The following is a 14,580-nucleotide window of genomic DNA, read 5'->3' on the forward strand; positions in this document are numbered from 1 at the left end:
GAACCAAATAAAACTCATCTTGGTCATGAGCTGCACAGGCATGTGGCTAGGTAAAACAGATGTCATACCAGCATAACTCTGACTGTGAAGCAGCTCTTTTCCTGTGGTTAGGATTAAGCAGCTTCATGCTTTCAGGTCTGTAATGTGAGTTTGGAGCAACCTGATTGAAATCTTATTGTGAGAAGCTGAGAGAAGTTGTGCAATTGCAGTACCTTCTGCTGCTCCAAGGCTCATGGGTTCTCTTTTGCAAGGTTGTATTTTTTTAAACTCTCTTATTTCTAAAACATTCACATTTGCAGCTTGTGCTGTAAAACAAAGGTCAGCATATTGCATAGCGCTGGGCCAGAGTTCCCAGGGTAAACCAGTGCACTGTATTTCCATTTTAACATATCAAAGAAGTTACATGCCTGCAGTAAATGTTGCAGCAGCAGAATCAAGATAACAGGTGGCAGAGGTGTACAAAAAAAAAGAAGTACAAAGAAAGAAAAAATTATCACTGCCCTGTTATAGAAGCAAAGAGTTTATTCACACCTTGGTACTGCTTTTGGTAGAAAGGACATCTCAGCCTGACTGTGGTTGCTGTGTTTTGGATTCTTTTTTCCTTAATGACTCATAACACACTTCCCTGACCTAATTACAGCTCGCATGGCTGGGCAAGGTGCCAGCAGAGCCAAAAGAGGGAACTGTGTGGTCTGAAGAGTTCCCTGCCCTGCGCAGAACCAGCCGGGGATGGGAGCACCTCTCACCGCCCTCTGCTGGTAAAGCCTGCCTTGCAGCTGTGTGTTGGGATAGCAGCTTTACTTGCCACACAGACGTGAGAACACAGCACATTCCTTCCTACTGTTATTTTTAAGGATATTGCACCATTTCGCTGTAGGAGAAACGAGAGATTGTGTAGTAAGAAAATGATTGCCTCAGCAGCTGTTTTCTAGGGGCGAAAAGGGGACTTAGACACAATCTTGCTGGCAAGGGTCAGGTACCACTGAGCTGCAGTGATCTGTAGGAAGGACTGAGTGATAATGGGGAGAAAAGGAACATCCAGAGTAAGCATGGTTATTGCATGAATGGTTTGAAACACCTTAAAACTGTTTTTTGGAAGCTGTAATGCAAAGGACTTACAGCCTTTGAGCTAGACCTAACTTTGCCTTCATCAGCAGTCCACAGATGCATAAAGCCCTCACTCTTCTCCTCTCCAACATCCCTTCTTTCTTTTCCCTGTTCCAGTCTCCACCCCTGTTCTCCTACTCTCTGCAGGAGCTTTTGCATACTCTGCCCTGCACTGCCCCCCATGCACTTTTTTACCTCCCACTGGTAAATGAAAAGAGGTCAAAATTAGAGAATGTGGGAATAAGGAAGGACAACAATTAAGGAATCCTCAGCTTTATGGCAAGGAAGCAGGGTGCCAAGGGGATGCCAGGAAAAACAGTCTGGAAAGATGTCATGGTGCAAAGAATGCATGGGAATTAGGGTGTGAGACTTTGCATCTAAGGAAACACTGCCCAGTGTTAGAGCTCACATGTGGTAGGTATGATGTCTCTAGTGTTGACAGGTGGCCCAGTCATCTGGGAACACAAGCTCTGTTACCAGAACTGAGATACAAGGATGTGTATGGGAGATTCAGGCCATCAACCTGACAGTAGATGGAAGGCAGGTGAAAATGCTATTTATTACAGAAATTTTAGATGAACGCTAAAGGAGTATGGGTGGAGACCTTCTGCCAAATTGAAAAATACTTAAAAAAAACCCACAGAAGAGCCCAACCACACATGAAACTCCGCATGAAGATTGAAGTGTGTATACTTTTAATCCAGAAATTCTAATTAAATTAATGAGCTAAACTAAAATCTATAATATCTTTGAAACAAAACTGCTATATTATTTTGTTAACAAACAGCTTTCATGGAAAACCAGCAGGCCAGAGGTTTGGTGAATGTCTCCAGGCCCTCTGGAGTCACGATGTCCAAGTTAGCTTTATGTAATGAAGAATGGTGTTTTATCTCAGCTTCTTATACCTTTTGAAGATCTCCTTCAGTTATCTCAGTTATCACCTTTGTCTTAAGATCAGCTCTGACCAGGAAAAGCAGGGAACACTAAGTATCATGATTAAGACAGGTTGGCCTAAAGCTGATTGCAGTGTCTTTACTAATGGGATTGTATTGCCTCTTTCATGCAGGCTCCCTATCTCAGTATTTTAAAAAAGGGAAAAAAAGAAAGAGAGAAAAAAAAAAAGAAGCCGTAAATAGTTGCCAGATTCTCTAGGCAGTTTTACAGCAGGTACAGGGTTGTTGCATCTGCATTATGTGAGGCAGTAAGTTTTAGAGCATTTGTCTTCAGTTGTTTGCTGCTATTTAGCCCTAATTTGCTGTTTGATTCATCTTGAGTTTTTAATAATTTTCTGAAAGTTCCTTCTGAATTTCATCCCCATGAAGAAATACAGGATAGGGTTAAGACAGCCATGGAAATAAGCAAGAGCTTCAGTTACAATGATGGCAAATTCAAAGCTGCTATTCAAGTTAAAGCTCCAGTCTGTAATCTTTGTCAGTGTCAAGGAAGTATAGGGTGACTGAGTAACAATACATATGGCAACTACAGAAAATAGGTTTCTTAAAAGATATGTATTTTGAAAATTCATGGCATGCAGTAAGGTTCTAATAATTGGTGAGTAGCAGATGATCATGGCTAGCATGGGAATAAAATAGCCGAGGATCACTTGGGAAACTTTAAGAACCAGCTTTGTGTGATGGTTTGCATATTCTTCCTGACATACTGCCTTACTGGTACTAAAAACCTCACTAAAAATAAACTGTGGTACAGGAAATGCAAGTGAGAACACCCAGATCAAGACACAGATTAATTTGCCTCATGTCATTTGTTTGGTTTGGCACATATGTGCTTTGGTGGCAAAAATAATGGCAGTAAGTTGGTCAAAGCTGATAGACAATCAATGGCAATTATTACACTTGATGGTTCAGAAGCATATTTAAGTGATACTACATTTTATTAGCTTCTACTGGTTTTCACAGAATTGCTGGAGTAGGAAGGGACCTCTAGAGATCATCTAGCCCAACTCTCCCACTGAAGCAGGATAACCTAGAGCACTTTACACAGGACTGTATCCAGGTGGATTTTGAGTATCTCCAGAGATGGAGACTCCACAACCTTCCTGGGCAGGCTGTTCCAGGGCTCTGTCACCCTCACTGTAAAGAAGTTTTTCCTCATATTTAAATGGAACTTCCTGTGTTCTAACTCATACCCATTGCCCCTTGCTCTGACACTGGAAACTACTGAGAAGAGCCTGTTTACATCTTGGTTACACTCACCCTTTAGATACTTAAATACATTAACAAGGTCTCCCCTCAGCCTTCTCATCTCCAGGCTAAAGAGTCCCAGCTCTTTCAGCCTTTCCTCATAAGAGAGATGCTCCAATCCCCCTAGCATCTTCCTCACCCTCCTCTGGACTCTCTCCAGTAGCTCCCTGTCTCTCTTGAACTGGGGAGCCCAGAACTGGATGCAGCATTCCAGATGTGGCCTCACCAGGGCAGAGTAGAGGGGCAGAATGACCTCTCTCGACCTGCTGGCTACACTCTTCCTTATGCACCCCAGGATTCCATTGGCCCTCTTGGCACTAAGGGCACACTGCTGGCTCATGGATAATTTACTATCTACCAGGACTCTAAGATCCTTCTCCTCAGAACTGCTTTCCAGCAGGTCCACCCCTAACCTATATTGGTGCTTGGGGTTCTCCCTCCCCAGGTGCAGGACCCTACACTTGCTCTTATTGAACCTCACTAGGTTCTTCTCTGCCCAGCTCTCCAGCCTGTCCAGGTCATGCTGGATGTCAGCACAGGCCTCTGGAGTGTCAGCCACCCCTCCCAGTTTGGTACCATCAGTGAACTTGCCGAGGATACACTCTGTCCCCTCGTCCAGGTCATTGATGAACACATTGAACAAGACTGGACCAAGTATTGACCCCTTGGGGACACCACTGGTTACTAGCCTCCAACTTGACCCTGATCCATTGATCAGCACGCTCTGAGCTCTGTCACACAGCCAGTTCTCAATCCACCTCCCTGTCCACTCATCTGGCCTGCACTTCCTGAGTTTCCTAATGAGGCTGTTATGGGAGACAGTATCTAAAGCCTTGCTGAAGTCAAGGCAGATAACATTCACTGCTCTCCCCTCATCTAGCCAGCCAGTAATGATGTCATAGAAGACAATCAGGTTGGTCAAGCATGATTTACCTTGGGTGAATCCATGCTGACCTCTCCCAGTGACATTCTTTGCTTTCACATGTTTTGTGATGACATCCGGAATGATTTTTTCTAACACCTTCCCAGGGACAGAGGTGAGACTAACTGGTCTGTAGTTCCCTGGGTCCTCCTTCTTGTACTTCTTGAAGACTGGAGTGACATTAGCCCTCCTCCAGTCCTCAGGCACCTCTCCTGTTGTCCATGACCTCTGAAAGATGATGGAGAGTGGCCTAGCATTGACATATGCTGGCTGTCTCAGAACTCGTGGATGCATCCCATCAGGGCCCTTGGATTTATGGATGTCCAGTTTGGCTAAGTGGCCTCTAACCTGGTCCTCCTCTACCGAGGGAAAGTCCTCCTTTCTCCAGACCTTATCTCTTATCTCCGGGGTATGAGATTCAAGAGGTCTGGCTTTTGCAGTGAAGACTGAAGCAAAGAAGGCATTCAGTAACTCTGCCTTCCCTGTATCATCAGTCACAAGGGCACCCGCCTCATTTGTCAGTGGGCCTACATTTCCCTTCCTTTTTTTATTGAGGTACTGGAAGAAACTTTTCTTGTTGTCCTTGATGGTCCTTGCCAGCTTTAGTTTCAGGTGGGCCTTAGTTTTCCTCATTGCATCCCTCCATTCTCTTACAACATTCCTATATTCCTCCCAAGTGGCCAGACCTGTTTTCCACATTCTGTAAATTTCCTTCTTTCCTCTAATTTTTTTCCAGAAGACCCCTACTCATCCATGCAGGTCTCCTACCTTGGTTTTGGAAGGAACCAACAAGTTGGTTCCCTGTATATAAGAATCCTTGTAATTTTTCTGGGAATGACAGCCTAATTGGCTCCGTTATCAACCTGCTGAAATGGCGTGAAGCAAAGTAAGTATCAGTTAGAAAATCTCTTAACTTACTTTGAAACTATCAACATTTGTTTGCTGACCCTCAAACTCATTATTCTTCCTGTGTCCCAGCCCTGTAATTCATAGCACAGTGTTCACCCAGACCATGCACCCTTTTTGCAGTAAGGAGTGGATGGCAGGTTCTTCCATGTACTTCCTCTGGTCTCCTGGACACATCAGGGTGGGGAGGAGACATCCTGCTTTGTCATCCTGTAACAGCTTCTTCAGTGTATTTGTTTGAATCATCCTGTATTTCTTGTAGGAAAAGAAGATAACATGAAAGTAATTCTAAAGTGATAAAATGTATCTTGTGCATCATTGTCAGAGTAAGGAACTGGATTAATATGCTTGCAAAGCACCTCACAGGTTAAATCCAGGGCAAATGTTATACCCCTGTGCAGGCTTTGTTTAAGTGAAGAGTCTAGACTGTGTGGCTTATGTCTGCCCTCCATCAGGGCCTCTACCTGCCATGGAATCTTTCAAACCTGGCAGCACCTCAATAAGGAATTCATTTTAAGACTGTTGAAGAGATCTTCTGACTGTATGTATTCCTCTTAGGTCATGAAACCAGGATAGGAACAGTTTTACATTTATGTGCTGTGGTCAGCAGATTGGGGCCACAAATGCAATGCACGAAGTAAGAATTCTAGATTTTTGTATCATGGCTATCAAAACATTTCTATTTTTAGGGAGACATCAGACACAGATGATGTTTGACCACATACTACTCAGACAATCATGGCTTTCTTTTTTTCTCTTGTCCTAGAAACAGCACATGCAATTCTTCAACCTTTGAGGAATCAGAAGAGTGGCAAGTTGCTCAAGATGCTGAGATATGCTTGTTGAAGTCTGGAGAAATCATGTAAGTAGAACAGTTTCATTATTATCAGGCTGAAAGAATGAAGGCTGAGCTCAGATACCAGTGATGTGAGCACAAGTCTTGTAGACTTCTGGAAGAGCTGCTTACTAGTGTCCCACAGTAGAATTTAGTCTGAGGGAAAGCAGAGAGTATAGCTCAATTAAACAGAGCAGCAGCAATCAGCCAGGGTCTCTCTCTTTGGTCCTGAAAAACTTAAGTGCAAGTGAGGAATAAGAAAAGATTTGTGTCCACATCACATCAGAAAACCTTCCTTCCTATTATTATTGCAGGAGGTGCTTTGAAGATGACAGGGGCTCAGAGAGAAGGCTGTGTAGTTCTAGTAGTCTCTGGAATAAACAGAAAGGGAAAGTCAGGGAGAGCTGTGCTAGTCTGACCTTTGTCACAAAGAGGGAATTCATGGCCTTTTGGAGCATGTGTCTAATTTTTATTGTTAGCCCCTACTTACTTGCTTCACAGAAACTGTCTTGCCTGCTCTGGCTGATACATGCCCTAGCATAAAATGTTCAGCTGAGCCTCTGTTAAACATCTGTGAACTCTGTGTGCACAATTCTCTGCATGTATCCTGCTCAGAAATCAATAGTTATGTGCAGTAGTGATACAGCACATCATTTTCACAGCCAAGAAGGGAATCTAACATGAAAATGCTGGAGACCTGGAGAAATTTCCTTTTGCTCACGGTCCCCTTAAACCTAGCTTTTAAATTTTGGCTTAGTTATGGGAATGTTTTAAACTTTTAAATGCAGACAGATAAATTAATCCATGCTTCAACATTGTTGCTGCAGTTCAGAGGACCTGGTAAATGAAGCAGTAACTAAAATCATAGCTGGGCTGTAGGGCCAAACCAAGATTGATCATTAGTTTATTAAAATCAAAGATCACCTGAGACACTCCAGTGGTTACTTCAGCTAAGAGAAAAAAAGTAACAAGGTCAGCAATGCTTGATATAAAGCTTCCTTTCTGGCCAGAGTATGATAGTTACCATAATAAAGCAGCTGGAATCCCTAACCATGGTGTAGTCATGGTTGGAAACTCAACTCCTCTGTAACAGCAAATCATCATGGTGACTATGTGATATCTTCTGGAAAATGTGTTGGGTTTTGACAGCTGCTGGAAAAAAAATCACAGTATTGTGACTTACTCTGATATCATTGATTGGGAAATAATTGCTTTGGCTTAAATAATGATATGTTAGATTAGTTTTAGTTAGGGTATTGTGAGATCCTCAGCTCTTAAAAATTACAAGTTTCCCTCAAAGAAAATAAGCAGCATTCTCCTGTTTTAGGGCCTCGCTGTTTGCAACCTGGAGTAGATATCAAATTAGAGGGGAGATTTTAATGCTTCAGGACTAGGGGTCATCTGGGTGCTAAGAACTTAATTTTAAATTGGAAGAACTTTCAAGCAGCTTTTATGCAGCTTGCTTGGGTAAGATGGACCAAGCTGTAGCAGTAGGTACTCCAGAGGATCTAGACAGAGCTGCTGTTCACTTTCTTCCCATCTGTCCTCTCTGTACTCCTGGTCCTTAATTCCTTTACAAATGATATCTAGAAAGGTGAGTAAATTGACTCATTTTTGTTTAAAAATAACAGTAGAGGGCAGAATACTCCTTTATTAATTGTAATAACTAAAAAGTTGTATTCAAGCAATAGATTTTTCTAGTTGAAATGAAATAAATAAGTTAATAATATCCACATTTGCCAAAGCAGTGCTTGATATCAGTCATCTTTTCCATAGTTCTCTTCATCCGAGGCTGAATTTTCCTGCATTTTGTGAACCTGTCCCTAAGATGCTGTGGAGTCTGCCTCAAATAGGTGGAAAATCATTACTGTGGTTTCAGTCTGAATAATGAGATTGAATCTCTTTAAGTAATTGTCTTTTTCCCCCTCACAGGGTCAAATTACCCCTTACAGTGGAAGAGATTGTAAATTTTGGGGAAAGCAACAGAGAGCTGTTCATTAAATCCAGCACCTACAGTATCATCCCTATCACTGTTACAGAGATGGGGCTAACTATTAGCTGGATCTTTTCATCAGACCCTAAAAGCATCTCCTTCAGCGTCGTCTTCCAAGAATCAGAAGACACACCACTGGATCAGTGCAAAGTAAGGCCCTTGTGTCCTTACTACCTTAGAAACTGTAGTTCACTACAATCAGCTGCCTTGAGGAGTCAGCAAATACAGCTAGTAGGTCTCCACAAGAGTACCAGATATTATTTCATTATGAGGACTTGTTTCTTCTATTAAGCTACAGTACTCCCAAAGGCAGAGATGCATCTTTAATTATTTAGTATTGACTGCAAAAGTTGAGTTGAAAAGCACTGTAGCTTCTATCTAAAATTCACTCACTATTATTAAGCAAAAGTGAAGGTCCAAGCCTGCAAAATTCTTCTTTTTTCCTTCCTCAATATTGCTTACTTTGTAAGTTGCTTATGGCTGATCTTGCCAGGCTCTTAAGCAGAGATGGGCCCTGAGCAACCTTAGCTAGTCGGAGGTGTCCCCACCCATGCAGGGGGGTTGGAACTAGATGATCTTTAAGGTCCCTTCCATCCCAAACCGTTCTATGCTTCTGCTAATTAAATGGGTTCACCTGCATTTCTTAAAGTCAATAATATATTTCAGTGCCTTGATAGTGTGCCAACATCTTGCAAAATCACTTTGCCAGTGCTCAGGTTACCCGTTTTTATCTGTGTTGTCTCTGTTTCACAAGGATTATGGATTAAGTTAATCTACATTGGATTAGATGACATTTAAAGGCCCCTTTCAACCCAGACTATTCTGATTCTGTGTTACTCGGCTCATTGCAAAGCTCTGCTGAAGACCAGGCAGCTGTTGGTTTAACCCGTCATGTCAGGGGGAGCTCTAAGGCTGTGATGTCACTGTGGGAGTAAGATATTTATGCAGTGTGCGTTAATTCACTCCAGGGTAATTAACTCGATGTAAAATCTCTTTTTCTCTTCATCTGGAGTCTTGAGTGAATATGGAATGTTGCTTCTATCTTCATATACCTACTTGATACAACTTTGGGTTTTATAGGGCTGTCCTCGATCTATGTCAGCTGCTGTTCTGACAGTCTCTGCTGGGGTTTTACAGCAAGATAGGTGGTTACACACAGTTTTGCTGTAAATTTAGATAAACAGTTAAGATTTGCTGAGAAAGCTTATTTTATAGTACAAGGAGCACAAAATCACATACTAAGAGACCAATCTAACTAAATTGTGGTCTTGGATATATTTGTATAGATTTAATTCAGCCCTGCTGATATTAGTAAACTTGCTTGGATTAACAATGTTAAAAGGATCAGGATTTGATTCTATCTTTAAAGCAGAGTTCAGTAGCTTAATGCTGTGAAGAGGCAGTCAAAGGAAAATGGATGTCTCACTGTGAGGTTTGTTGAGTTTGGGGGAATTTTTCATGCTCATCAATGAAAACAAATGGTATTGCAGGAAGATACACACTGTGGGATTTTGAAGATGGTTCAATTCTCAGTATTTTTCTGAAGTCAAATGTCAATTTATAGGTCAATCAGCAGATTTCATCTTGATTTGTATTGAATTCCAGGTTCTTATTCCTATGACCCGCTGCAACTCTCATAAGGAAACTATCAGAGGTCAGGTGAAAGTCAGAAACGCTGGGATCTACACACTGATATTTGACAACACGTTCTCTAGGTAGGTCCTAGCTGGGTGCAGAAGGTGAGAGAAGCTTGATTTTACAGACTGTGGAACTGATCGCATGTACCATGATTATTCTGCCATTCAGTAGTAAGTATGAGAAATTGGTCCCAGCTTGCCAAGAAATTTTCAGTGATCTGTGACTCTTTCCAAGACAGTATTAGTTGTGATTATCATCTTACTAACAGCAGATCTGACAGTCCTTGCACAGGCATAATTCTTTTTAACACCAGTCATTTATTTGCCTGAATATAAACTGAAAGACTGAATAGACTTTTAAGGCTTTCTCTCTAGTTGAGCTAGAACTAACATGACCATCTTGTTCTCTTTTTTTTCACCTTGACAGGTTTATCTCAAAAAGAGTGTTTTATCACTTGACTGTTGAACGACCCGTCATCTATGATGGAAGTGATTTTCCATAGCCTTGACTCTACTGTGTTGTTTTTAATTACATTTTTAAGAAATGCTGTTATTTATGTACATGTAAGCATTATGGTTACCACTGTGTTTGAAGACTTTGAAACTATGCAATAGTTATAATGCACTTAGAGCACATGTATACACTAAAAAATTGAAGCCTTTTTAGGAACACTAATGGTTCTGTACTGTGTACAGATTGCTGAAAAGCCATGTTGTTTGATTTAACAGGTCAAATAATGTTCCAACCAAATTACGCAGTGGGGAGAAATGTCATTGTGGGAGTGTCTAAATGCAAGCTGAAATTCTCCACTGAAAACTTCAATCACTTTTCTTCAAAAAATATCCTTCAAAAGGAAATTTAAAGAAAAATGCATATTTTTGTTGACCTCTTTACTGAGGAGCAAACATAACTATTTCTCTTCTGCTGTACTGCTCTTACAGTCAGAACAACAACTATGCAATACTTCAATCATCACAGGCATATACTGTAATCCATCTAGAATTTTGTACCTTTTCCAAGTTTTATAGACAGCAAACATAGGGGGTTTTTTTACATTTTGAGGCTGAGATTTGGTAAGTCCTAACTGGCTCTTACAAATGCTTTGGTACTGAATACCAGTTACAAAACAATGCAACATGAAGCAGCAACTCCTTTTCTTTCTGCTCACCATAGTCTGTAAGCTGGTGGCAGAATCAGGAGTATAATTTGTAGAATTGAAGTACTGCTCACTGTGTGACATTAGGAAGAGGAACATTCCTTTTTCTGGCTTTAGCAACTTAAATCATCAGCATTCACAGGAAAGCATGGATTCTGATGTTGTCATCAGTCTCTCTCTCTTTAGACCATGTGGAAGGTAGCAATGTTTGAATTGGTCCCAAAAAGTCCATCCAAAACTGAATGCTTATCCAGCTCTGATGAGCTCTCCACCCAGTGTTAGTGTATTCTGCCCATTTCCTAACCCTTGCAGTTGCCCCAGCCAGCTAATAACTTTCCATCTCAGATCTGGGGAGAGAGCTGGCTGTGAATTCTGCCTTTTAAGGGAAGACTGGGTTCTTATTTATACAACATTTCCACACAAACTGTCTGCTTTCTAGATAGAGTTTCAACTCTTTGTTGAAATATCTGCAAGCAGATCTTTCTGTTTAAAAACCCTGTCTTCTGATGGGAAAAAAAAATAATCCCAAAAACATTTGGCAGGAGAAAGAAGAAAAGCTCTTTTTCCCAACCAGCCTTCCTCATCATTTTAGATATGTCTGAGCTCTCATGTTATGGTTGGCCCGAGGAAACCTCAGACCTACAAGGTTTTAGGGCAGCGGTTGGTAGACAGCCAGCTCAGCTTGCTGGGAGCCCTGTCAGCTCTTGGTGGCAGCTGAAGCTGGTTATACCAGGGGTCATGGTGGGAGACAGAAAAGAAAACATAAAGGGAAAGAAGAAAAGAGGACAAGCTGAAGCACATTATTTAGGGGAGGGGAAGGAAAACAGAGGGCAAACTTAAAAATGTAAAAAACAAAGGCAGTGGATTGGAGGGAGCAGCTCAATAGGAAGGGAAGTTGGGAGAGTTAATTTGATATTTATGTTTCTAGTCCCATCCATTAGCCATAGGGGATCTCCTTCTATGGCAAAAGGCTGGTTGTTTAAAAGATGGACATTACAAGACAAGTCATGAATATTTACATAGTAGCAGCTGAGATAGAGGGAGATTTCTGATGGTAGGAAAGGAAAGAATACTGCAGGTAAAGCTAAATGTTGCTAATACTCATTCCAGTTGTTAACACTGTGTAAATACACTAATCTTGAAGAGGATTGTAAAAGAATGGCTACCTTTCCTGGAGCACTTGGATTTTGGATAGCTTTTCCTTCCTTTCAGACACTCCTTCCCCATATGGGTGGTGTGGTCCCCAGCCTCTGCCAGGCAGAGGAGTGAGTGGAAGGTGCAAGCTGGTTTGTTCCTCCTCCTGAGGGAACAGGCTGCAATGCAGTAAACCCTCACCTGGCTGCATGCATGAAAATTAGATGGACAAGAGACTGAAGTGGGCAATAAACAGGCAATAAAATGGCATATGGAACAGTTAATAGATTATGGCATCTTTCAGTATCGAAGCTATGTTTTATATTAGGCAAGAAGAGATTATTTATTGCTTGAAAATGGAGTACTGTTGTACCATATGCTATGCCATTTCACTGAGCTGTTACTGAAGTCTGCTGCAGTTTTCCTTTAAACTTTTAGGTGTGGTTTTTAAAAGCATTTTGCTGTTGTTTTAGTTATAATACTAATCTTACTCGATATCTTCCTTAAAATGCCAAATATAAGGTAAAGAGACACTGTCAGGTATCTTTCTTAGGCCAAATATGACACCTCTGCTCAGAAGTATTTGAAATATTTCCGTGGAAAATTATTTGAAGGGCTTGCACCTGGATTTCCTCTCGGTATCCTGGTTCTTAACATTTTTCATCCTGAGGCAAATAGTTTTAAGCCACTGTTGATGTAACTCCTTAGTAGGCTCCATTCTAGTACACCAGATGTTTCCCTACCAGTCTTTCATGTAGGCAGCCCTGAGGCTGCCTGAAGCGTGTTTGGGAGAAGGGGAGTAAAAACACCAGATTGTTTTTACTTAACATTTTAGTCTCTATGGTACCTTTTCTTCAGGTTTTCCTGCCCCATGAGAGTAGTTTTATGGATATTTTGCTCTCTGAAAGAGGACTAAGAGTGGGAGTCAGAACCTGTAAGAAAGAAAGGCTTGCTTCTGACTAAGGAAAGTATTTAAGAAGCAAAATATTTCAAAAGAGGAAATACTCAGACTGGTAAGGTACAATAAGTGAAAAGGAGTGCAGCCATTCAAATCCACTTTTGAAGAACAGGAATCTCATCATATCACTTAGAAGAGGGAGTCTTCTACACCTCAGAGGCTGTGCAGAGAAGACAGTAAAGAACCTGTCATTAGTACCCACCTTTTGTTTGAATGTCCCAGATGGTTTATTACTGGAACCACAGAAACCTGATAAAGGACTTAGCACAAGTGTAGGTTTGTGCAAGAGATTATTTAATTCAAGCACTTATTAAATAGCTCCATTCCTGCAGTATTTGTTCATGGGAGCTGTGTCAAGGACACTGATCAATATGTTTATTTACAGGTGCTCAGGTGATACGTTGAATTGGGCCTTTTATTAGCTGCAGCAATACAATTAAGAGAAAACAAATATTTAAAATTGATCATGAAATAAATTTAAGATTGTCCCACACTCATGGGAAAAAGAAAGTATACACTGTGGTCAGTATAAGCAATAGGATGTTCCATCTGGGTGCTGGAACGATGGAGGGTGGTATTTTTTTCTGTGCAGAGGTTTATGTGAAGTAAAAACGTAGTTGCTGTAAGAAAGTGACAGTGTTCCCTTGCTCAACATTACTCAATGTTGCTTTGTGAAAAGTCACTGAGACCTATTGCACAAAGGTGTACACCACGTTACAGAGCAGCTAAGCTACAAAAGCCTGACTTTCCTCCTTTTTTAGCATTGAAATTGCACTATAGTTTTAATTATGCTCAATCACTGAGACGGTAGCTTGTTCAGAAGCATCTTTTGGTTATAACTGCCAAAGAATTCCCAACCCCGTTCACATCAAACTTCACGTGCCAGAGAGGGGAAGAAGAGGTTTGTGTATACCAGTGTCTGTCCAGTCACAGAGATGGAGATGGTTATGTACTGGAATGTTTCTGGATGGTTTGTTTTTTTTCCTTTTTTAACCTCAGGAATTAAATAAAATTCTGTATCATTGAGAAGCTGTGTCCCTTTTCTGCCTCCTAAGGATAGCTTTGTCCAAAGATAAAATCAGATGACTGTATGACCTACTTTTAAGCAGGAAAAAATATTAGGAAATAAGGAAAATAGAAAATAGTTTGTCATGCTTGTGGATAGAGGCCAGATCTAAACAGTACAACACAGCAGCAGCAGAGAGCCTTAGATAAGCACTAAGTGAGCCAGTCCCCATGCTAGAAGAAGTACCACCATGTCCTGGTGACTAGGAGCAGCCAGGCCTTCCCCAGCAAGGGCAGAGCCCCATGGCTGAGAAACACCTTCACCTGCCCTTGCTTCCCCTGGGAGGTGAAAACAAAGCAGCCCCAAGGACAGCAATTGCACTCTCTGTTGCCCACGACACTGAGCAGTGCTGTCCTTCAGCTTAGGGCACCCATCTGGTTTTCCCCTGTCAGTGCACCCGGGTCACACTGCATGGCTGTGTTGGGGAAGGAAGGGCTGAGTGTGTTTGCAGGCACTCACTCTTCATGTGTCACCTCTGAGGCCACATCTATAGTCCCAGCCCTGGGACATGTGAGAAACAGTTTCCAGGGCTTGTCTGAGCTGCTGGGGCCATCTGAATGGGCTGAGGAGGACAAGGGGCTCCATCACCACCTGTCATTGCTTCTTTTATCAGTTATTTCTGTTTCCCCATGGGGGTTTCCTGCTGAGGTGGAGGCAGCAGCAC

The 14,580-nt window shown here is 41.7% G+C and overlaps 2 protein-coding genes across 10 annotated transcripts in view; one reads left to right on the plus strand and one right to left on the minus strand.

Annotated features, from left to right (window-relative positions):
• The window catches only part of FYCO1 (FYVE and coiled-coil domain autophagy adaptor 1), a 43,352-nt gene extending 29,473 nt beyond the window's left edge, over positions 1–13,879 (plus strand). For 6 of the 9 annotated variants that reach the window (XM_051612756.1, XM_051612755.1, XM_051612757.1 and 3 more), the window contains 5 exons: positions 4,967–5,116; positions 5,903–5,998; positions 7,904–8,114; positions 9,570–9,679; positions 10,029–13,879. In XM_051612756.1, coding sequence (XP_051468716.1) covers positions 4,967–5,116; positions 5,903–5,998; positions 7,904–8,114; positions 9,570–9,679; positions 10,029–10,104 — 643 coding nt within the window. In that variant the 3' untranslated portion in view covers positions 10,105–13,879. The remainder of the gene's footprint in view (positions 1–4,966; positions 5,117–5,902; positions 5,999–7,903; positions 8,115–9,569; positions 9,680–10,028) is intronic. The other 3 variants (XM_051612760.1, XM_051612762.1, XM_051612759.1) reach the window with 2 other exon arrangements.
• LOC127381215 (C-X-C chemokine receptor type 6-like) lies at positions 2,260–4,863 on the minus strand. The gene is given in 2 exon segments (XM_051611184.1): positions 2,260–2,930; positions 4,790–4,863. Coding segments are annotated over 2 exon segments (633 nt in total). The 3' UTR covers positions 2,260–2,371.
• Positions 13,880–14,580: the final 701 nt, after the last annotated feature.

This window comes from Apus apus, chromosome 2, assembly GCF_020740795.1.
Source record: "Apus apus isolate bApuApu2 chromosome 2, bApuApu2.pri.cur, whole genome shotgun sequence".
Lineage (NCBI taxonomy): Eukaryota > Metazoa > Chordata > Aves > Apodiformes > Apodidae > Apus > Apus apus.